The 25,374-nt window shown below is 43.9% G+C and overlaps 1 protein-coding gene across 3 annotated transcripts in view; it reads right to left on the reverse strand.

Moving 5' to 3' along the window:
- Positions 1-25,374, reverse strand: part of MRTFB (myocardin related transcription factor B) — a 364,509-nt gene that overhangs the window by 129,893 nt on the left and 209,242 nt on the right. For all 3 annotated transcript variants that reach the window (XM_086941355.1, XM_086941357.1, XM_086941356.1), the window contains one exon: positions 2,696-2,943. In XM_086941355.1, the coding sequence (XP_086797481.1) occupies positions 2,696-2,943 (248 nt within the window). The remainder of the gene's footprint in view (positions 1-2,695; positions 2,944-25,374) is intronic.

Here is a 25,374-nt window from a genome sequence, read left to right on the forward strand (position 1 = left end):
TTACCATGTGATGGCGGAAGGACCGCCAACGCCGGCCCGTCGGAGGCAGTCCTTCCACCAAAATAATGAGCCACAAAAGCTCCAGAGAATTTGTAATTGGTACAGGTTATTACATTATCAGGGTGCCAGCCAACATGTGTTAAGATTTTTAGATAAAGCAGGCTGGTTACACACTGCAGCCTCTCAAAGGAGGACTGGCAGACTATTGCGGTATAGAACATAAGGCTTTAAGAGCGGCAAACTTCAAGAGTATGGCTTTCCTATCCCGCTGGATGGTTTACTTTACTTCTGCATCCCTACATAGAATGTATCCAGCAATTTAGGATCACTGTTTTCACTGTCAGCAGTATGGGATGGGGGACTGGCTTCACATTTTTTATACCAGCCCTATGTTGGGGCAGTTCTGGGAAAAAATATTCTCCCCTCTTTGTCTTGGGCTCCAGGTTAATATAGACCTGAAAGATTGTGAGACACTTTTCGGGTCTTCAAAAAGAGCCGGGGTTCTAGCATGAGTAAATGGGGCCAGGTGTTTATATTAATACCTTCATTAATTGCTCCTTCATTGATTTTACAAAAGTGGAAAACCTCCAGGGATCCAACATATCAAGTTTGGTTTAACAAAATGCTTAGGACGAAAAAGTTTGAGGAGGCATATGCAACAGGAGTCAATGACTTAAAGAGATGTATTGCATTCTGGCGGTTTTTGGATTTAGTTGATATGGTGGGCCCTGACCCGATAGCTACACAACCAGTGACTGCTTAGGTATAACATCAAAGATGTAGGTGATCTGCAAGGTTTTAAACCTTGGATAGGGAGGTAGGGTAAGTTTGAATCCAAACCTTAAGTGATGAGGTTCGCTTATTCCTCTACCTGCCTATAGAAAGCTAATGGCAGTGGGGATACTCTTATTTTAGTTCTGGCATTTATGATTTGCGCTGGTTTGAGAAGCCGATTCTCAGTTGATTGCTTCTATTTCACTTGTACTGTATTTAAATCTAATCATTGAATCAATTAAGAAATTGAACAAGTAGCGTTTCAAGAAAACACAAATGCACTTTACTGATATTACTGAGACACAATGACACACAATGGCATTTTATCTATTGAAATTTTGCATTTCATGAGGCATGATGGCACTTTTTGTATAGTTGTTATCCACTGGATGAAACATGACAGCATTTTACTTATTGAGAATACACAATCTGATCTTTGCTCTTTTTAATGGATCAACTGTTGTAATATTATTAATTTTTGTCTGTGTACTTTTCTATACTCATATGGGTGTCTGTGTAGATGCATTATGATAAGCAGAGGCGCATTTCTTCAATTTACTTTCAACTTGATAGAACTTGCTTGACAATGTTTAACATATGTAGTTCCGCGACAGATTACGGTGCAAAAATGCACAGGACCGTGCTTTGATCACATTCTTAGTTTACCTAGTGCATTATGGAATTATTATAAAATTACAGACTGTTCATTTTGTTAAATAATTAAAGACAAGTAGCCATTTTTGTGAGCAGACTTCAACCATGACTATTGTGATAGGATGCACACACCCTATCTATGCTGACACGTTTTTTAACCCGTTGCGTGCTGGCGTCGCAAACGGCCGTCACGAGCACTACCTTCGGAGTGCTGCACACGTCCGTTGGCCAACGCGGCCCCACCCACGCTCGGAAACCTACCCACTGCGTCGGATTCTACGCCGAGGTGAAGCGTTAAAAACAGTTGTAAGTTGTAATAAAAAAAACACACCAACAAAATAACATGTCAAATGGGGAAAAGTGTCCGAATTGTATTTGCGCACGTTTAACAGACGCTATGGCCCGTGGTATGTTCTGTCCAGGAAAAGATTCCTAGGTGGGATCTCATGAAAAGTGTTCACATAAAAATCAGTAATGAACAATGTTTTGCGACCACCTCTTAGTGGGCATAAGTCCTAAAACAGATGCAAATCCTTTTAGTGCCCATTTTGTGGCACCTGCACCTTCCTCTACGTGATTCTATAAATTGACAGGACCCAGTAGCTCCGAGCAAACTCCAAATACCACAAGATTTACCTCTGCTAAAAACAAAGTCCAACATTTATACAAATATCATTTCTCAATGAACAAACCTTGATTCCATTTTGGACCAGAAAGAACACACAATTCAGCTTAGGTGTAGGCATGCTCTCCATCAGTAAGGAAATGAAGAGATTTCATAGTTCTCCACTGATCAATAACACACATACAACCAAACATATGCACTAAACACCACATTAACTACTCCCCGCTTCCTGATTCCCCAACTCAAACAACCAGAAATCAGTCTCTCGAGACCAGTATGTGAATGTACTCAAACTTCAACAGCAATGACTGTCCATATTAATGGCAAAATAGACCTATACAAATCAATGAAACTTAACATCTTGCCTTGGCTCTATGCCAATGGTGGAAAAGAGCTGACCTATTGTCCCTTGCTGTATGCTGTAGTGGGCGGAAAAAAAATGTGAATGACACAACAACAGACCAATGGATGAACAGGACTGGCTAAAAACACATGTAAGTATGTTATATTTAATATATATGTGTCTACACACACACACACACACACACACTCACACCCACGCGCGCACACACACACACTCTCAGATGGTCTTGCTTAATGCCAGACCTAAACATAGGCCAATGAACACACAAATGTACGTACTTAAGTGGTGCCGGGAGGATTGTCTGGTAATTGTAGTGTTGCTGTTGTTGGCTCAGGATCTGAAGCTGCAGGAAGAGTTGCTGCTGCTGCAGCAAGCGGGCATAGTTTGAGTCCATCTCGGGTTCGATCTTTTCGCATTTCTGGTCTGGTGGTATATATTGGTGATACTTAAGTTTCTTGACCCGCGGCTTTGGTTCCTTTGACTTCTTGCTTCTGTGCTTTTCATTTGGGTTCTTGGGCTGACTTTGCTAGTATGGGAAAGATAAAGAAAGTTAAAGCAAAACACAATAATAGAAAAAACATGGCAGCTACATGGTACATGGAAAAAATTATGTTATAGAGATTGATGCCAAACATATACTACTCAACATTATACGAGAGATTGTGAGGGTAAATCTAAACCAATACTTTGTGTGTCAATACAGTGCAAGGCATTCATTAAGCAATGAGCAGTACCACATTCACGTGCGAGAGTCCTGGTTTCCATTGAGAGCTATGCTACTGTCTTACTACAGAACAGCTGGCACATTCTGGTGGAATGAACTCCTGGCAATAACTCAGCCTGATGAACAGGATACTGGGTATTTATTTTCACAGGCGGTCCTGATTTGTTTGTGGGCATACCCCATCAATCAATCAATCAATCAATCAAAGCATTTATATAGCGCACTACTCACCCTGAGGGTCTCAAGGCGCTAGGGGAGGGGGGTCCGCTACTGCTCGAACAGCCAGGTCTTGAGTTGCTTCCTGAAGGCGAGGTGGTCCTGTGTCAGGCGGAGGTGGGTCGGGAGGGAGTTCCAAGTCTTGGCGGCGAGGTAGGAGAAGGACCGTCCCCTTGTGGTGGCTCTTCGGATGCAGGGGACGGCGGCGAGAGCGTGGCCGGTCGATCGAAGCTGGCGTTTGGGAACGTAGAAGTTGAGGCGGCTGTTGAGGTATCCTGGGCCTTGGTTGTGTAGGGCTTTGTGTGCGTGGGTGAGGAGGCGGAAGGTGATTCTCTTGTTGACCGGGAGCCAGTGCAGGTCTCTCAGGTGTCCGGAGATGTGGCTGCGACGGGGGATGTCCAGGATGAGTCGTGCTGAGGCGTTCTGGATCCGCTGGAGTCTCTTCTGGAGTTTGGCGGTGGTTCCGGCGTAGAGGGAGTTGCCGTAGTCCAGACGGCTGGTGACGAGGGCCTGGGTGACCGTCTTCCTGGTCTCGGTGGGGATCCACCGGAAGATCTTACGTAGCATGCGCAGGATGTTGAAGCACGACGAGGAGACGGCGTTGACTTGTCTGGTCATGGAGAGGGAGGAGTCCAGGATGAAGCCCAGGTTGCGTGCTTGGTCTGTTGGTTTGGGTGCGCTGCCTAGGGCGGGAGGCCACCAGGAGTCGTCCCAGGCGGAGGGTGAAGATCCCAGGATGAGGACTTTCATCTTGTCCGAGTTCAGTTTCAGGCGGCTGTTCTTCATCCATTCGGCTACCTCTTTCATTCCTTCGTGAAGGTTGGCTCTGGCGGTGGTGGGGTCGTTGGTGAGGGAGAGGATCAGCTGGGTGTCGTCGGCGTAGGAGATGATGTTGAGGTTGTGCTGGCGTGCGATGTTTGCGAGGGGGCTCATGTAGACGTTGAAGAGGGTTGGACTGAGCGAGGAGCCTTGAGGAACGCCGCAGATGACTTCGGTGGCTTCTGATCTGAACGGGGGGAGGCGGACTCTCTGTGTCCTTCCGGAGAGGAAGGAGATGATCCACTCTAGTGCCTTCTCCTGGATTCCGACGTTGCTGAGGCGCTGAACTAGTGTACGGTGGCAGACAGTGTCGAAGGCCGCGGAGAGGTCTAGGAGGATGAGGGCTGCTGTTTCTCCGTTGTCAAGCAGGGCTCGGACGTCGTCGGTGGCTGCGATCAGGGCGGTCTTGGTGCTGTGGTTGGCCCGGAAGCCAGACTGCGAGAGGTCGAGGGATCCGTTTGTCTCGAGGATGGCTTCTTTAGTAGAGCGCTGAGTTTGGCGTGCTTCCAGCTCTCCGGGAAGGTGACGGTGTCGAAGGAGGTGTTGATGATGTCCCGCAGGTGGGGTGCGATGACAGCGTCGGCCTTGTTGAAGACGTGGTGAGGGCAGGGGTCAGTCGGAGATCCGGAGTGGATGGAGTTCAACGTGCGGACGGTGTCTTCGGTGCTGATCGGGGTCCAGGCGCGGAGGGTGGTGGTGGGGGGCGGTGGTTGAGTGCTGAAGCTGTTGTGTATGTCCGCGATCTTGTTGTGGAAGTAGGCGGCGAGGGAGTTGCAGAGGTCTTGCGAAGGGGTGATGTCGTTGTTTCCGGCGTTGGGGTTGGAGAGCTCTTTAACGATGTTGAAGAGTTCCTTGCTGTTGTGTGTGTTGTTGTCCAGTCGTTCCTTGAATGCAGTTTTCTTGGTGGCATGGATCAGTTGGTGGTATTTTCGGGTGGGGAGCTTGAGGGCAGTCATGTTGTCCGGTGTTGGGTCTCTGCGCCAGGCTCTCTCGAGGGCTCGGCAGTTCTTCTTGGAGCTCTTGAGTTCGTCGGTGAACAATGGGGCTCTCTTGCTGCCGGGTCTGCTAGGCGGGGTCCTCAGGGGGGCGAGGTCGTCTGCGCAGTCGCTGATCCACTTCGTGAGGTTCGTTGCCGCTTGGCTGGGGTTCGTTGCGCTGGTGGGTGGGTTCTTGCTCAGGGAAGTCGCGAGCTGGTCGGTTGTGATCTTGTTCCAGCTTCTGCGTGCAACCTGTTGCTGGTGGTGGTGGATCGTGGTCCTTCTGAAGCTGAAGTGGACGCAGCTGTGGTCCGTCCAGTGGAGTCCGGTGGCGTGGCTGAAGGCGATGTCCTTGCTGGATGAGAAGACGGGGTCGAGTGTGTGTACGGCGTAGTGGGTGGGGGTGGTCACCAGCTGCTTGAGTCTGAGGTTTGCGAGGTTGTCCAGCAGGGTGGTGGTGTTGCGGTCGTTGTTGTTCACCAGGTGGAAGTTGAGGCCCCCGAGGAGGATGTAGTCAGGGAAGGGGAGGGCATGCAGGCTGACGAAGTGGAAATGAGTGAGGAGTTCAGCTTGTCCTTACCACCAGTGGAGAGATGCACTTTGTCATTATGGTACTTGGGTGAAAAAGGTAAGGCAGAACAGCCATTTTACTCATCATAACTTGGACGGACTTATTGGGAACAATTGAGGATCTATGAGTTACTACCTCGGCTATGGTGGATTTTTGTCCTCCTGTACACCGGTGGGTCTAGCATTGCTTGAAGAGCCAAAGCACGAGCCAAGCCCTCAATAGAGATGGCAAACTAACCATGAAACAAACATCAACATCAAATAAAAATGAGATAAAGGCCCTTCCAATTGCAAAAGGTTATTTCTTCTGCCGTCCTGCTTCAGTTTAGTACATCAGATTATATGACTGCATCGAGTCACAGTTATAAAAAGTAATAGCTCAAGAAAAGCGGTTAGCAGTTTTTGTCTTTTAAAAATGAGCTGAGGAGGGAAAGTGCCTGATAAGCTTGGCAAGACTCTACTGTGGCTCACCAGTCCCTTGGCAGCATGGGCAGAGCCTCAGCAAAAATTCAGCCCATTCCATGCTCACGTTGGCAAAAATGGTGAGGTGAGTAGTAAATCAGTCCTGATGTTTTTGCCCCACTACCGAAAGGAGGAGATAGCTATATGCATTCAGTCACTGGCCTTATGTTAATAAAATGTAATGGACGTTCATCACCTGTTGCAGTAGACAGTACATTTACTCTGGGGTATCAAGAAGGCGCCCAGAGTGGCTGACTCCGGAGCACGGGGCTCACAGTTCGATCAACAGTGGCAGCTCAGCTCAGCATCTGACTCTGGACAATAGCTCCCTTAATGTCCCCAACAGCCCCCAAGCGCCTGGATACCTTAGGGGTGATACGTTTGCACTTTACAAATGTGAAATTATCATTATTGTCTTTAATTTCTGAATTAAATGGACAGAATACCCCGATAGAATCTAGGACTCTGCTTTTTATGCCTCACCTACCAGGCAGCACTAGCTGCTTTGTTCAGAAAGATCTATTGTTCACCTCCATTGGCTTACAGACTGCCCATTGCTTACTGTTTGTTGGCTTTATTGGCACTCATTTGCTTGCTTCATCTGCAATGGCTTGTTTTCCTCTTCTTTTGTTTGTCCCTCCCCTGAATCATAGCCTCTTTACCTTCCTTTTTATTGGCTGTCTTTGATCCTTCTACTGCTCATATTTAGTAGACTACTTTTTATTTTTCATTCAGCACTCCATGACAGTGCATGTGTTTTCTAGCTCCTCCATCGTATGCTTTCCTCCCCTCAAATCTAACCATCCACACTGTGTTGCTGCATGCCGTTAAAAGCACAGCAACGTAGATATTGTTGTGGTATGACTGAATGAGTCAAAAGAAATGTTAAAGGCTGTTTTTTGTTATCTCCTGCATTCCACATACTGTAGGAGAGCAGCCTTGGCACACAAAGGCTTTTAAGGTCCGGGGAGAAGGGCCATCTGCTGCCCTCCTTCTTCAGGCATCTGGCGTATAATGTGTACTTTGCATGACACTTCTTCTGGTGGCCCATAAACCGGCTCCCTTAGCTACTAATGAGTACAAAATGGCTGAATCCTGTGAAAAGTAAATTAGGCCTGTCAAAGGTTTCCCTTTACATTCGGACACTTCCTTTTTTTTAATACTGTTCAGAGTTTCTTGGGCGAAAAAGTATTTGAAAAACAAACCGGGCCATTTATAAAGATAAAAAAGACATTGAATTCAATTTAAAGTTTGGAGATACCATATGTTTGGTTTTCACTCCAGTATTTTGTAATATTTTTACTTTTACTTTTTTAAAACAATACTTTACAGACATAAAACGATAAACCTAATAGATCAGCACCCACATAAGGGCATGACTCATTTGCTTTGCTAATGTTTGTTTGATTGTCTCTGCGTCAGAAGGGTCTCTTATAATCACACCCCTGCTACGCATGCTGTAAATAATTGGTTTTCTTTCCTCATTGTTGCTCAATGTCACTCGTGGGTGTAAGGCACTGCCCACCACGGAAACAAGTAACATAGAAATGTAACCTACCTACCTACGTAGTTCCATTGAACCGAAAGAGGGCCTCTTAAATCTATGACTGGTCACTTGTTAACATGCACTGAATACACCCTGTTCCCATCACTGACTTCACAAGAAAAATAGACGGTGCTTATCCTTCGGCAAGCCAGCGACAAACAACGCCCTTACAACTATTCCTGTCATACCCTCGACTTTCAAGGACACTGCGGCTCAATCGATTGCATCCATGAGGGTATAGAACAGTGCAGCGCATCCTCTGAATTGAGGCTGACTCACGCATCCGGATTCACAATACACGGCAGAGATGGGCATCAACAATGAAACGCTCAAGGCCCCAAGGTTCAACTCTACAGGTAAAAAGATGGCCTTCATGGATGAATGTATCTTGATGAATGTATCTTGATGAATGGCATTCAAAGACGTGATAGTCATTAAAGACCCTGAATCCAAGTTATAGTTGTAGGCCAAGCTGCAGTCGAGGGTCTACCATGAGGGAGAGCCCCATTAGCAACGGTTATAGCCAGAGGCAGAAGAGCTTTAGATTATTCCACCAAATGAGGGTGGAATGTTCTAGAATAAACATGGGGAATCAGAGAGGCAAAAACTGGAATGCTGGAGGGGTAGGTCAATGCCAGCAATTTTAGGCCTTGAGATACTCTACAGTTTCAGTTGAGCTCTCACAATTCCAATGTTCTAGCATAGCATTATGGACTGCAGCCGAGGACGGTACCAGTTCTTGAAGGCACTCTACCCGAGTGACAGGCCTGAGCTGCACCCACTGAGGTTAGAATGCTGTAAAATAAGGAGAAAAAAAAAAGAAAAGCACTGGAATGTTGTTGGAGAAGGTCTATACCAGCCGTTATTGGTTCTTTGTCATTCTGTTATCGACAAAGGACCTCACAATAGTCGGATAATATTGACTTATTTTTTGTCGAAGCACTTTATAGAGTACTTTATAGAGTACTTCTGTTGTTTCTGAGTACTGGAAACTACAGCTAATTTAGGGCAATTTTTAATGGGGATAATTTTACCCACTTCAGAAGGATGGAGCACACCATGAAAACTGTGGCGGTGAGGAAACTAAGGGGCCCCTACAGGGCCAGCTGTAGCCTCAGGGCCATAGGGTGCATGCAGTGGGGCACATGTTGTGCTCCCCTGTGTGCATGCCCCCCAGTTCCTGCGTGGCATGGACTGGACCAGTCCATACCGAGCAGGAACAGGCTTTAACGTTCCCATTTCAGTGCTTTTCTAATAAAGCCCACCACCTCGGACTGCCAAAGCGCCACCCGCCAGACCACAAATGTATTTGTAATCTGGCAGGCGGTATGGGAGCAGAGCTCTGGTGTGAAGGGACGTTCCCACCCATCAAACTCGTAAGCAGGCTCTATGTCTGCCCCCAGCAGGCAAGAGATTTAAAAATGCTCTTGTGGGCTAGGAGCAGAGTTGTGTTCTGTTGAAGTGGGCAGGGAAATAGGAAATATAATGCCCCCACCTGGAAGGAGCAGCATAAATGCAGCTGCTCCCTCCAGTTTTAAAAAGGGTACTTGGGGGATAAGGTCTTTGGGGCCTATAAATGCTCGGGTGGGTGGCCATGTGGCCATCTGAGCTCAAGGATGGGAGCTGTGTGCCCCCCTCCCTTTATTAATTACCAGGTCCAGGGCAATGGGGTCCCCGGGGCCTAATAATATGTGGGGAAGGGTGCAGCATTCTCTTCCTTTTTTATTAAATTTGGCTCCAGGGGATGCAAGGTCTGGCTGTAAGCCAGGCCCTACAGCCAACCCCATGCAGCATGCAATGGAAGGCTGTGCGCAGCGCAGGTTTAGCTGCTGTGGGGCCCTGCAGCCAACCCTCTGCTGCACATGACCTTTGACCATGTGTGGGGCAGGGTTGGCTATATGTGTGATTATAAATTATTAAATAACATTAAAAAAAACTAGAATTTCACTAAGAAACCCAAAGGTTAAAGTAACATTATAGTTTGTCAATGAAAACATTAATGTTTTGAACTAAAAGAAAGACAGAAATTCATCAGTTATAGTTAGCAGAGCTAAATATGCGCCCCATCACGCACTGCTTATGACCTCATGTTACATCACTTATGACATGCTCTAAGACATCCTTTATGACATCACTGATGACATCCTAAATAAGATCACTGATGGGGACTGACTCTGCACCCAAAATCCCTGTGGGTGGTCAACCTCCCACCAAGCAAAGCATCGGCTGTGCACAGTGTGCAGTTAACCTTAGGGCCTGGCCTGGCTTGCTCTGGCCCTGTGGCACGTCCCACATGCGGTCAAGCCCCATGAGTGCTAAGGAACCATGGACCTCCACCCAGCAGTCTTCCTTTTTAACATTTCATTTCAGTCCAGCAGACAGATTGTACTTCAGATAATCTGCAGGAGTAAGTGTATTGGGAATTATCATTTGCACAATTACCGCTTCCTTCGTTTGTTTTCCAAATGGAAAATACTTTTGTATGTGACGGAAAGCTCTAGCCTTAAAATATGGGGTTTTCTGGGGACTTTTTACACTCAATTGAGCTGTTAACGCCTGCATTTTTACTGTGGAGAAGTGTGGCTCAATGGTTAGAGCAGCAGACCCTGATGCTGAGGTCTGGCCCGGGACCAGGGTTCATTTCCCACCTCGGCGGCTCTTGGGCTCAATCCCCCAGGACCTGATAATTCTCGCCTCGGTGCCTAGTCTAATCATGGGCCCCACTCTGTGACTCTGGGCAATATCTTGCTTAATCTCCACAACGGCCCCAGCAGTGCCTGGATGCCTGGCTTCACCTTGGGGGTGCCCAGGAGTGGACATCTCACAGGAAAGCCAGGAAGGGTTCCACAGCGGTATGAATACAGTGCTACGAGACCTCTGGGTAGAAGGCGCTATATAAATACAAACACATTTACATTAATGCTAGATATGTATTTTGGATGTCAGTTACTATTGAGAATGCTTATGAATACAACAAACATGTCACTCCATTTGTTTACCACATTCTCTGAGTTCGCTACTCTGCTACTCACCTGGGAACACTGATGATCCCAGGTCTAATACAAAAATCATGACTGTAGAAAACCCAAATTAATGTGGATTTTTTCAGAGTGGTAGGTTTTAACCATAGGAATCATTGTCTGAAGCTTTTTATTATTCTGAATCTGCAGCGGTCATATGCCCTCACAGACTGTACTTTCTTTGCAACAAAGTAAAAAAAAGTAAGGCCCAAAGTACTAACAATCAAGTTGCATTTCAGACACGTTTTTGCACATGAACGCAACCCAGAAACATCACGACTGATGTAGTATTCTCATTCCATTACCGCATGTTTCCACGCCAATCTTATGATCTGATTGCAATATTCTGACCATTTCTGCAACCCATACAAAAAAGTAATTCCAAAATATTGAGATTTCTTCTCATCTACCAAAGAGAATCCAGAAATACTCTTAAGAAATATTAACCACACAAAGCACTACACTCTGCATTCTTCAAATGTACCAGTCTGTTCAAAGAGGATAGCCCCTTTGCAGTTGAAAGGGCGGTAAAGGAGAGCTGAACCACTGTGCGTAGTATGAGTTGCCTGTTCCACGAACGGACCACAGCAGTACAACCGCCTGCTTCAAGGTGGCAGTGATGATGGATTTGGGGTGGGTACTTACCCCTTTTTTCTTCTCCCTGGCAGATTACAATGTGGATCCCTTTCTCCAGGTCACCCCTTCAAAGCAGGATCTTCACTCTGAGGAATATGACCCTGTGTGCGGCGATCTACAGGCGAGTCCTTTTCGTACCATTAACCCATTTCCAGGACTGCCCATACATTAGCCGAACCCAGGTAATGGGTAAATGACATTGTTCCACATATATCATGCATATGTGTACATCCGACACATATGCAGTTGAAATGCACTCACAGGCATCAATATATTTGGTGACAGTACTCACCACAGCTGCAAGATCCCTGCCTCCACAGGGCCGGCCCCATGGTCGACTCGTAATACGGTGATCTTTGGACCACCAGCGCCATGGGCTGCTGGCGGGGGCAAACACAGGCCTACAGCAGTTGAACCAATAAACTTGTTATAAGGCCCTAAATCTGGGTGACTCCCCCACAGAATTAGGGCTGTGGGCTACTTGCACTGGGCAGTGCTCGCCTTGTATACATCATGAGCCTAGGCCTAGGTGTCCCAACTATGGAAAAATCTGAAAATGTCTTGGCGATGCCATAGTACTAAGTGATAACTTGCCATAGAATATTGTGCTGCTCCTGAATGCAAATTAGGATCTGAAAAATACTTGAAAGGCAACTTTTCTATTATGAAAGTTTGAGAAGGGAGGGTCAGTATACATAAGAGTGTTACTGACAAAACATCAACGCAGTTAGACTCCGTTTACTGCCATCTGATTGCCCCCAGATGCAAATTAACACATAATAGTACAGACACCTATAGAGCGCGACAGCTACCTCAAACAGAGATGTCCCGACACATACTATCCTGAATCGCGCTCATATAACCCCTCTGGAAACCTTAGAGGACCGTTATCACTACTGACCTGTGAAGGGTAATGAGAATTAAAAATTATGTCATCACAATACGTTTCCTGAAATAGTATGCTAATTGAAGACATGTTGGCCTGGTATTGGGTGCTGGAAGCTGTTGGGCTGGCATCGTTAGAACTCTTGTCATAGAACTTCTATGGTTACCGAGCATTTTAGTAAATGGTTTGCATATTTGAACAAAACAATAAAAATACTTGGACATAATGGGCCAGATTTATCATTCTTTCACACTGCACAATGCAGCAAGTCACCTTGCTCTGGCAGAAAGGAAAAAGGCAGGAATGCATCATGTTTACCATTATGCCTCGCACTCCTGTCCTTTCCTAGCCCTGGCACACTTTTGGCTGCCTAGCACCAACGCAGAAAGCCTTGTGCGGGGGGGGGGGGGGGGGGGGGGGCAAGCACGCTTGCGTTGCAGGCAGGATTGTTTTTGTGCAGGAAGGGACACTTTCCTGCACAAAACAATCTTGAGCCACAATTTCTTCTTTCTATGTCTGCTCCAGAATGTAGCAAACATAGAAATAGGAACAATCATTTGCATTGCAATAGGTCTCACATTACTGAATGCATGAGCTATTGTCGCACCAATTGCTCAAACCTTTAGTAATGCGAGACCTATAGCATTGCAAATGTTGTTATATTAGCTGCATGGCATGAGAAAGGGCATGAGAAAGGGAGTGAAGGATGTTGGGCGGCCGTGCCAAAGAAGAGAAGGGTGCAGTGTTAAATTTGAAGGAAAAAAATAGAGTTTGGAGAGAGGCGCCGAAGAAAAGAAAGGTGCAGCTCGCCAAACTCTATTTTCTGAATATTGTACGTTTTTCGTAAGTAGCACAGCACACCACCTGTGCCCCCCTGATCACTAAAAGCATATCATATTGAAAAAATAGAGTTTGTCGAGCCGCACCAAGAAAAGAATGGCGAAGGCATGCTTTGCAGCTTACAATTAGATTGTGCGCAGTGTGTAGGCGGGAGAGCTTAAAGTGCCTGCAGCTAGGAGAAAGTCATGAATACAATAGTGCACGCAGACTCTAAATAAAACATATCAAGTAACAACACATGTAACAGGGGCAGGGCAGTCTTTATGGGAGGTTACAAAAGGAGAAAATGCGGTACTAAGGAGGGTCTACAAGCCTATTCATGAATCAAAAGCCACCATTTACAAAGGACAGTAAGAGGAGCCTGTTGAAAAGATGGGCAGAGCTTCAAGTCCATACCTGAATACAGCATGTCTCAAAGAGACAGCGAGACCCAAAAAAATGAAGAGAAATAACAATATTTCTCACTGTTATGCCTCACCTGGGGAAGTGTCTAATTTTGACGCATTCCCAAGTGTCCCACTAATGGAAGTCTGGGAGTGCACCAAATCCATGGGTGAATGAGTAGAACACCCACACTCCACCCATGGCACGCCTCCCTGTTACAGAGTAATGCAAGGAAGCGATTTGCGCAGCATTGCGTTTCTCTAGATTTATCAAGGCCTGATGAGCCTGCAGGGTGGCCTTGAATTGCTTTATAAATCTCACTTAGGCTTTACGTCATCCTTTCGGCCCCTGGCGTAGCAAAAAGGCGAAGCAAAATGATGACAAATCAGGCCCTAAATCTGTAGCAAAGTGATACATGAGGTAGCGGACTCGTTGTTCTGCCCAACTCCTTCTAGAGTATGCCTTAACTGCTTGACTAGGCTATCCCTTAAATTCAAGACTAAAGAAAATTAAAGAGGAACTTTCAAATGGAACGATTTCTCAGTAGTGCCTGGTTTCTGTATTTCCAAAGACAGCAGCCATACTTGATTCAAGGACTGTCCAACTGTGCTTGAGTAACACACCCGGAGAACTAGCCTGAAACTGATGGCAAGCGGGGAGTGGCACAGTATCCAGAGATAAACCGGTTACAGAAGCTGTCGATAAGTCTAGCTTCATTTGTATTTTTGTGCTAGAAATTTTTAATGCTACCAATCATAAACAATAATATATATATATATATATATATATATATTATATATATATATATATATATATATATATATATATATATATATATATATATATATATATATATATATTCATCTACAATAGCACTACTTGGAAGATATATTTGCTGCCAATGATATACTTGCTGTCTGATCACCAACCATTTTGCCCCACATAATCCTCCAGGAATGGGCCTTGGCTGCTCAGCCATGCTGCCCACTGAGATCCGCCTCCAACTATTTACAGGGATTGCCCATCTTCTTCTCTGTTATATAGGCCCAGGAGAATTAACCCAAAACTAGTTGGAAGCAACAAGGGAACTACACCCTCGGTCTTGGAGAACATTGTATATCAAGCAATAAGCGCAAGCTATTCACTATAATATTAAGTGCTTACTATTTAAGCCACAGACCCAGCACTTTAGAGAAGCTGTGTCGGAGACTATGCCAACAGATAATTAGAGCAGCCTGCAGAGTCAGGTAGGCCAAGTGTAATAGTTTGCCCTCAGGCTGAGTTAATGCCTAAGCTTATGAGATGGCATGTCGCCCAACCAATACTTATAACATCACACGCATTTCACTTTAAAGGGCAAGATGCTCGCCCTCACACCATTGCTGAACCTACAGGTAGAGTTAACCTTTTAAAAGATCGACATTCAGACACGCTCCCAACTGCAAAGGTTTCCCACCAACAACAACCATGCAGTTAGCTAGGTGCCTACAGCAAACACTGTGTCAGTCTACTCAGTGACGTTATCATGTCTATATGCCTCTATCAAACTATATATATATATATATATATATATATATATATATATATATACATATATATATATATATATATATACATATACATATATATATATACATATATATATATATATATATATATATATATATATATATATATATATATATATATATATATATATTCCCAAACAAGTTGCTCCGTTTAGGGAACCCATGACCCTGCAGGGCAGCCTTTGCAGAATAAGGGAACGAAGTATCTCGCAACTTAGCACCAACACACTGAAGAACAGAGCCGAGGCACCGGTAGCGTTGTAAAGAACATTTATTATGCTTATGGGCGGCAACATGCAAAATAGTCTCTGACGCGTTTCAGCTGCATAGCCTTAGTCATAGAGGAATTGCTAGCATCTTATTCCCATAATGCATCATTACGGTGAAATACCATTCCGTGCAAAATGTTCAGGTTTATAAAAGTCTCTCAAAGTAAAATACTTGAAATGCGATGCTCTTGTCTGTTGCCGCATTACCTTTGCAAATATCCCATTACAAACTCACAAGACGCGATGAAATATCCGTCTCGGTTCCCTTGCTCCTCTCCTTACAATCCAGTGATTCTTTGTGAGTTCCGGATATGGAGCGGGTCAGTTTCCCTTTCAAAGTATTCCCACACGAGTTGCTCTGTTTAGGGAGTCCATGACCCTGCAGGGCAGCCTCGGCAGAATACGGGAACGAAGTATCCCGCAACTTAGCACCAACACACTGAAGAACAGAGCTGAGGCACCGGTAGCGTTGTAAAGAACATTTATTATGCTTATGGGCGGCAACATGCAAAATAGTCTCTGACTTGTTTCAGCTGCATAGCCTTTGTCATAGAGGAATTGCCAGCATCTTATTCCCATAATGCATCATTACGGTGAAATACCATTCCATGCAAAATGTTCAGGTTTGTAAAAGTCTCTCAAAGTAAAATACTTGAAATGCGATGCTCTTGTCTGTTGCCGCATTACCTTTGCAAATGTCCCATTACAAACTAATAAGACGCGATGAAATATCCGTCTCGGTTCACTTGTTCCTCTCCTTACAATCCAGTGATTCTTTGTGAGTTCCGGATATGGAGCGGGTCAGTTTCCCTTTCAAGCTGTGTCGGAGACTATGCCAACAGATAATATTACATAGGCCCAGGAGAATCGACTCAAAACTAGTTGGAAGCAACAAGGGAGTGGCAGTTTTTGCAGAATTTAAATGGAGTCTTGTACATCCCAGCGCTCAGTGGCCCCCCTGTATGCGCATTCCTCCAAGGACGTCGAAGATCTGGATGTTCTTCTCTGTCTTCGTTGTCTCCTCTCTGATGGTCTTCTTCTCCCAATCTTTTCCGGTCTTTACCGTCGAATAGTAGTTGTATTTTCTCCTTTTTTCCTCCAAAACTTCTGGAGCTTCACGCGACGATCCAGACCCAACGGCGGAAAAAAGAATCTGAAGATGGCGCCCAAGGGTGGTAGATTCCACCGGAAGCATGCCGACGTCACCGAAGGTACACCAGAAGGTGGGACGTCGACGCCCACCTGGGCTACGAAAAAAAAAAGAGAAAAAAGACTACGATTTCGGACCCAACCACCAGATTGTGGAATATGCACAGCATAGTGAATCCAGAAAGATTCACGCTGCAAAAATTTATTTTTCAGAAAGACACACATTCACTGGGTGATGTCATCAGTGATGTAATCAGTGATGTAATTTGAGATGTCATGAGTGATGTCATGAGTGATGTCACTGACCATGTCAGGAGTGATGTAATATGTGACGTCATCTGCAGTGCATTGCGGGCGCGCAAGTTATAGTTAGCTGAACTAACTATAACGTGGGAATTTCAATGGTTTTGTATGAGTGAAATGTCCAGAAAACAATAACATGTGTGAAACCTATGGTTTTTTCAGTGAATTTCTAAGGTTTTTTAAATGCTAATTCCTAACTATACTGTGACTGAAACCTATGTTATTTTCAGTGAATTTCTAATGTTTTTTAAATGCTAATTCCTAACTATAACATGGCTGAAACCTATGTTTTTTCAGTGAATTTCAAAGGTTTTGTAAATGATAATTTTTAAATGTATTAATTGTTATATATTTTTTATACTAATTTACTACATTGTTTTAAAGTATTTATTTTTAGATATTTTATTTTTTAAATTACATTACATATTTTTAATATAAATTGAAAAAAAAGGGTTTTAAAAATATTGAAATTGTAATATTTGTTTTTTTTAATTTTATATATTTTTTAATTTAAATATATTTTTTATAGCAGGCAATAATATCCTATGGAAGGAAATTCAAATTACCGTAAGTACGGTTAGAATAATTTTTCAGGATCAGTAGTGGGCTGAAAGATGCAGCAATTAGGTCTCTCCTGATAACGGGTGAGTACATCCGAATTCATAGTTCTGCTAATTTTAGAGGAATTTTTGTAAGTTCCAAAACTCCACACTTAGAAGAATTTCCAAGTGAAACCAGTCAATGTTAGCTTATGGAAGGAAATTCAAGTTACTGTAAGTACAATTAATTAGAATTACTTTTCAGAATCAGTAGTGGGCTGAAAGATGCAGCCCTGAGGTCTCTCCTGATAACAGGTGAGTAAATCGGAATTCGTAGTTCGGCTGATTTTTGAGGAATTTTTTAAAGTTCCAAAACTTCACACTTAGAAAAAGGTCCAATTGAAACCAGTCAATGTTAGCCTACGGAAGGAAATTCAAGTTACTGTAACTACGATTAGGATTACTTTTCAGGATCAGTAGTTGGCTGAAACATGCAGCACTGAGGTCCCTCCTGATAACAGGTGAGTAAATCGGAATTCGTAGTTCGGCTGATTTTTGAGGAATTTTATAAAGTTCCAAAACTTCACACTTAAAAGAATTTCCAAGTGAAACCAGTCAATGTTAGCCTATGGAAGGAAATGCAAGTTACTGTAACTACAATTAGAATTACTTTTCAGGATCAGTAGTGGGCTGAAAGATGCAGCACTGAGGTCTCTCCTGATAACAGGTGAGTAAATCGGAATTCGTAGTTCGGCTGATTTTAGAAGAACATTTGTACATTTCAAAAATAGACAGAAACTTTTCTGGTGAAAACCACACAATAAATACCTATGGAAGGAAATACAAGTTACTGGTAAGTACGCTTAGATTTACTTTTCAGGGTTCGTACTGCGCTCAAAGATGCAGCACTGAAGTCTCTCAGGATAACAGGTGAGTAAATCGGAATTCGTAGTTCGGCTGATTTTAGAGGAATATTTTGCTCAATAGTGAAGGAAGAGGGCGGGGCCTGAGGTAACATGTGTGCAAACATTGGGGGTCCCTGGGGCCACCTAGCCCACCAGGAACCTCCAGTATTCGCCAGGGGACTGCGTTGCAGAGAGGTGTAATGAGGCCATGCCTCTTTTTACATCTCTCTGCAACGCAGCCCCCTGGCCCATACTGGAGGCTCCTGGTGGGCTAATTGGCCCCCAGGTACCCCCAGTATACAAGGGGAATTAGTTCCCCCTCTGCAAACGCGCCAGGGGGCGCGTTTGTAGAGAGATCCTGTTTAAAAAAAAATCTACTTTTAAGAAGGGGGCGGTGTAGCCCCCTTTCTTTTTCTATGTTGTTGGCCCAGTGGACCCCATCACCCAGGGCCTGCCCCCCATTCTTATTATTATTTTTTTTACGGGAAGGGGGCCGTGAGCCCCCGCATACTTCATAATAAAGCCCGGGGGTGGCGGTCCCCGGGGCTGCCGGGGGGCCGTGTGCTCCCCGCTATTATACTTACTTTGCCCCGGGGGTGGCGATCCCCGGGGCAGTGTGGTGGGATTGGGGCCCCTCCAAACTTTTTTTTATAAAGCCCCCCTGGGGCTAATTAGAAAATAAAACAGACCAGATTTTTTTTGTTTTTTCACGGGGTATGCGTACCTAAGAGTATCCCGCAATTTAAAAAAATAATAATAATGTTTTAGGGCCTTGGGGCTCCTTGTGGGACCCAATGAGCAGGCCTAGGGGGTCAGGGTGTTTCTACCCGGCCCCCTTTCCGTGTTTTTTGCGTTTCTTTTCCTGCTTTCTTGTGCCTCGGTTTTACCGAGGCACGAGATGGCTGCCTACACTTCCTGGTTTGGAGTGTTGACAGCCAATTAGCATAAAGCTCGTGCAAGGGAAGGTAGGTACTTCGTCCATAGATATATCTATGATTTTACTACTGAACGGATTTACATCATTTAACAAAAAGCATACATAATCTGTGAACCAAACTCTACCTTTTTGCCAAATTTGGTGTAATTCCGTTCAGCAGTTCGGGCTGTAGCCTCACTTAAAGGTCCCTATGGAAAATTGCATGGGGAAAACACGTTTTGGGACACCCTTTTTTCTCGACTCCCCGCTTGACAAATCACCCCGAAACATTCGGGGAAAGAGCGGAGCAGATCAGGCCATTTTCCTGGAGAATTTTGCGAAGATTCGTCGACTGGCGCCAAAGTTATTCCAAATACAATGTTGCGGATTCCCTATGGAAACTAGGTCCTAACTATAACTACCTACTGGCAACCGCCAGTAGGTAATATATATATATCAAGCGCAAAACGTACACCGCAAGCAGTGTGTTGCCAGCTTCTGTCCGGGTCTCAAATGTCACAGGGCCATCCGTACTGCGCTTCTGGCATCGCGCAGATAAAATCACCAAACCACTTCACCCGCAAAGGAAAGCGCGGAGGCCAGAGGGGGATCCTTTGAAGAAAGCTTTATTGCACAGCATTGCAGGTAGGTGGTGACGAATGCATTTCGGCTCCTTTCGCCTTCGTCAGCGCCCTGCACCCACCAGAGTCCAAATGATTACCAGCTGCTGTGCTCCACCTTTGTAGCGGTGATGTCACTGGTACTCCTCCCCCAGGTAGTAGTCCATTCACCTGTTAGAGTCCTCCCACCTTGTAGCTGACTCCAACCCCCAGAATGCACCTGCCATGTGCACACCGGGTGGCGGCGTGGGGAGCAGAGAGAATACTGCTGATTCCAGCGACTGTGAGCACTGCCGGTTGGACCCTCGTTTGCACTATATGGTATAGAGACAAAATATCGACTCCAAAATATCGACTGGACATAATATCGAGTTTTAAATATAGACTGGACAAAATATCGACTGGACATAATATCGACTACAAAAATATCGTTTTTCAGGTAAGTGAAGTAATATCGACTGTATAAAATATAGATAGCAAAAATATCGATTTTTTAATAATATATAATATTTTATAGTGTATTTTTATGTAATAATATGTGTGAATAGTGTGTATTAATGTTATAAAATATTTTATTACATGAATTTTGTTTTGATAATAATTGCGTAATGTAATTCTGTAGCGGGTTGTGGGTTTATAGGGGAATAGGGTGGGAAGTAATTTAATAATAATTAATTAATTAATATACGTTTGTTAATATTTTTAATTAATAATTAATTGATAATTAATTAATATTAATTAGTTAATTAAATAATATAATTTTGAATATATTTTGTATTAGTAAATAATTGTTAATTAATTAATTGTAATTAGTTAATTACATTAATTAGAGTACATTTTTATATATATAATTTTGTGTTATTTTTAAGTAATTAATTTTGAAAAAATAATATTAATTATTAAAATAATTACACCTAATGTTCTAATATATTTACTTTATTGTTATTGTTAATTAATAATTAATTGGTAATTAAATAATATTGATAAATTTTGGGTAAAGGAGCATTTTTAGGGTTCAGGGTCAGTTTTCAGTTCATGGGTAAAGGGGTATTTTTAGGGTTCAGGGTCAGTTTTCAGGTCATGGGTAAAGGGGTATTTTTAGGGTTCAGGGTCAGTTTTCAGTTCATGGGTAAAGGGGTATTTTTAGGGTTCAGGGTCAGTTTTCAGGTCATGGGTAAAGGGGTATTTTTAGGGTTCAGGGTCAGTTTTCAGGTCATGGGTAAAGGGGTATTTTTAGGGTTCAGGGTCAGTTTTCAGGTCATGGGTAAAGGGGTATTTTTAGGGTTCAGGGTCAGTTTTGGGTTTTTGGGTAAAGGGGTATTTTTAGGGTTCAGGGTCAGTTTTGGGTTTTTGGGTAAAGGGGTATTTTTAGGGTTCAGGGTCAACAAATAAGATTTTAAAAAATTATTTTTATTATTTTCATTTATTATTTTATTATTATAATTTAATTTAAGTCGTTTTAAGTATATTTTAGTAATTAAAATTTAATATTAATTTAATTTAACACTGTTTTTAATAAAGTCGATATTTTTTACATCTATATTTTTGTTAACGATATTTTGTACTCGATATTTTTGTACTTACCTGTTTGTAGATACAAACTCGATATTTTAACTGTCGATATTTTGTCCACGATATTTTGGCAAGTCGATATTTTGTCAGTCGATATTATTTCAGTGATCCTTACTATATATATATATATATATACTTATTATGTTTGGGATGGAGTTTCCACGAAAAGGCATTTTTAAAAATTTGTATATAACTTTTGACCCTGTGGATGGATTTGCACATAACGTGGCACGCAACTTAGCCAGCTATATTTTGGGATGACAAGTTTTGTGATGATCTGTCCCCGGAAAAATAAGTTAAGGAGAGATTTAAAATAACGCAGCGTTTTCCCATTTTAGATCCCATAGGTAATTTTCTAAATGATGTAGCAAAACGGCTAAATGGATGTAAATCAAACTTGGCATTAAAAGAGAACATTGCTGACAAAGTGTGTATTTTGTGGTTTGATGTAAATCTGTTGAGAAGCTTCAGAGATATAATTGTACACAAAAGTTCTTGCCAAAACTTTTGGCTGAGGTATGGCTGAAACTTTTTCCGATATTATACCTTTGTTAAGTCAACACATAATACAGATTGATAGGTCTCAAAGCCATATATTCCCCCTCACATGGCAGCCTGAGCATAGGATCTAAGTGGCTGATGTCACACGCTAAAAGGTGGATGAGTTGAGAGGCAAGCCAAAGAACATTTATTTTTCTACAAGAATGTATCTTGTTTTTTGCTCCTATTTGAAAAACTAAAAAATAAATCATTAAAGTCACTCCTTAGTGGGGTACATCTTGAACCTATTATGTTTCTACCCCAAAATATATGTTGTATTAGCCTGTGGTCTTAAACAACAGGAGTGTAACCCATAAACCATGTTGAGATTAGGTTAGGTATGTAAAATAAACAATATCTCAACTGGTATTCTTAAGGAAAACAGTTTGGCATGCAAGTACAATACTTGACACGAATAGGAGAGGCCAGGAGACTCTAGATTGATTTTTTTAGAAAGCGCATTAAGCATCATGTATTTAGGAAAGAATTGGACATAAATAAACATACAGTTATATCAGCACTGTAAACAGTAAATGCGTGTACAACCCAAATTGGACTCAGTGTTAGTCTGTGTAGGTGACACAAAAAGTGGCGACGCAAGTGACAATTAGTGGTCAGCAGACGGGAATAGCGCAATGTGCTAATGTGAGTAGATATATACAGTGGATAGGGTGGTTCCAGACACAGATTAACAAATGGGGAAAGAATTGGTAATGATTTTGTGGCACCACTAAGGCTGCGCCTTAAGTTGCGCTGAAGGGTCGACGGCGTCTTGATCCTGTGTATAAATTGTCATAGTGTGAAAAGATGGCGTACGAGCCGCAAAGAAAGTTGCACCGCCACGGACGTGTGCGGTGTGTAGTGCTGTGTAAAGTGCTGATATAACTGTAGGTTTATTTATGTCTTCTTTCCTAACTACATGATGCTTAATGCACTTTCTAAAAAATCAACCTAGAGTCTCCTGGCCTCTCCATTTTGTGTAAAGTGTTGTACTTGTATGCCAAACTGTCTTCCTTAACTATACCAGTTGAGATACTGTTGTTTATTTTACGTTTTAGCCTGTGGGGCATTAACGAACTAGGGAGGGCACATTTTTGTCAATTTCTCAGATGAGGCGTGGATCTGATGTATTTTAGGAGCACAACACTTTCATTGGAACTTGCTGGTGTTCACTAATGATATCCATTATTGAGCACAATGTGCAGTGTGCCACATTCCCAGGCCCGCATGTTCACATTGTGAAATAAATGTTTAAAAAAACAAAACAACTATTGGTAGTTACAAAAGTAATATATTCATTTTGTACATTAACAAAGATTGTTAGTGAGTATACAATATCTATGGGGATCAAAAGACAGTCAGAAACAAATGGCCTTGTCCCGCTAAAAGTGAAATCTTTTTCAAAAACAAAGAAAAAAAAAGGTCCCTCCACTTGTGCATTCCTAATTAATCTACTGGAAGACATCTTCACCAATTTTCAATGCAGTCAAAACACTATGGCGCTGTTAACAAAATGATAACTTCTAAAAAGATACTTTTCTACAGAAATTCAGATAGATCACACTAGTTATTACCGCATATCGTTTCAATTTCTCACCCTCTGAGGCGGAAGCCGGAGGTTCTTCCCCTCTATCCCTAATTTGCTGTGCTTGGATGTAACTATTGAGGACAAGCCTCATTTTTAATCGCGTCCCGAGTGACGCTCGTATTTTACCAGCGCTATAATTTTAAAAGCGGAAAAATTGTTTGTTCTTTGCTCTCTACCTTCCTCTACCTCCTGGGCCGCTCTCAGCTTAGTGTCGACGCTGAGAGCTGGTCCCGGGGAGGCGAAGGTTCTTTGGCGGACATCTTGGGCGGGTAGGCGCGCCCCGCGCTCTAGTTGTTATAAAGGGGGCTTAGGTAGGGATAGCCAGCTGTTTCAATTTCTCACCCTCTGAGGCGGAAGCCGGAGGTTCTTCCCCTCTATCCCTAATTTGCTGTGCTTGGATGTAACTATTGAGGACAAGCCTCATTTTTAATCGCGTCCCGAGTGACGCTCGTATTTTACCAGCGCTATAATTTTAAAAGCGGAAAAATTGTTTGTTCTTTGCTCTCTACCTTCCTCTACTTCCTGGGCCGCTCTCAGCTGAGTGTCGACGCTGAGAGCTGGTCCCGGGGAGGCGAGGGTTCTTTGGCGGACCTCTTGGGCGGGTAGGCGCGCCCCGCGCTCTAGTTGTTATAAAAGAGGTCCTCTGTAGCTACGCGCAGCGGACGCGGCAGCGGATGCGCCGGATGCTCGCCGGAGTCACGCCAGAGTCCAGCCCGTCTGCGCCCGTCCGCGCTAAGGACGCGCTGGACGGCTGGGCCCTGGACTCTGACAAAATGTCATCCCCCTTCTGCAGCTATTCTCGTCGTGATATGTTGGCCCTGAAACCTGGTAAGAAAAGCTGTCATCATACCTACGATCCGGATGACTTACTGCTCCCACCCTGCTGTGGCTGCTACCTTTTGTCTAGACCTCCCAACCCCGTTCCCATCTACCCTTCCTCTGAACTTCCCACTTCATCCACTTCCAATTCAGCAGAAGTAGAGGGTATCCTGGTTAATGCCCGCTCGCTGATCAAGAACAGGGTTTTGTTCAAGGAGATGGTACTGGACAGAACGCCCATTTTAGTATTTGTGACCGAAACCTGGGCTAAGGACTCCTCTGAACCTGATCTAATAGAGGCCGTTCCGGAAGGTTATTGCCTGGCCAGACTCGATAGGCAGAGACGTGTGGGAGGGGGGATAGCGATCCTTTATAAAGATCACCTTCAATGTCACACTGTACCCCTGACTGATTTCCCTGACAGTTTTCAAGCTTTTTACTTTTCAATAAAGGAAGAACAACGCCCCTTCTTCAACGGTATTCTAATCTATCGTCCCCCCGGCTCGAGAACACACTTCACGCACCACCTTCTCCAATCTCTTGAACCTTACTTTGGCCAAGATAATTTTTCCATCATGGGTGATTTTAATTACCACCTAGAACGGCACGACCTCTCTGACACCTCCTGTCTTACCGAGGCCTTACAATCCTGTGGGCTTATGCAACGTGTCTCAGGAGCTACCCACCGTGCAGGACACACCCTGGATGGCATTTTTTCCAATGATCCTCGCTTGACTATCAAGGATCCGATTCATCTTTCCTGGTCTGACCACCTGGCGGTCCCTTTTCTCCTGAAACACCACAGGGTAAATTCCCTCAAACTAGCAAACCATACAACAGAGATTACAAGAAATTTCAGGAATATTAACAGCAACTCCTTCGTGCCCTGGGCTGCAAATCTTGCCATCACCGGCCCTCATAGCGTTCAGACTGCAGTCGCTCACTTTGAACAGGTCACGACCGAGGCCTTGAATCAATTGGCCCCAGAACAATCCCGACGCCGCGCTAGAAAGAGACCTTCTGCCCCCTGGTTCTCCGACTCCCTTAGGCTTCTTAGGCAAGAAGTGAGGAGAATGGAGAGACTATGGC

This window comes from Lissotriton vulgaris, chromosome 10, assembly GCF_964263255.1.
Source record: "Lissotriton vulgaris chromosome 10, aLisVul1.2, whole genome shotgun sequence".
NCBI classification, from domain to species: Eukaryota; Metazoa; Chordata; class Amphibia; order Caudata; family Salamandridae; genus Lissotriton; species Lissotriton vulgaris.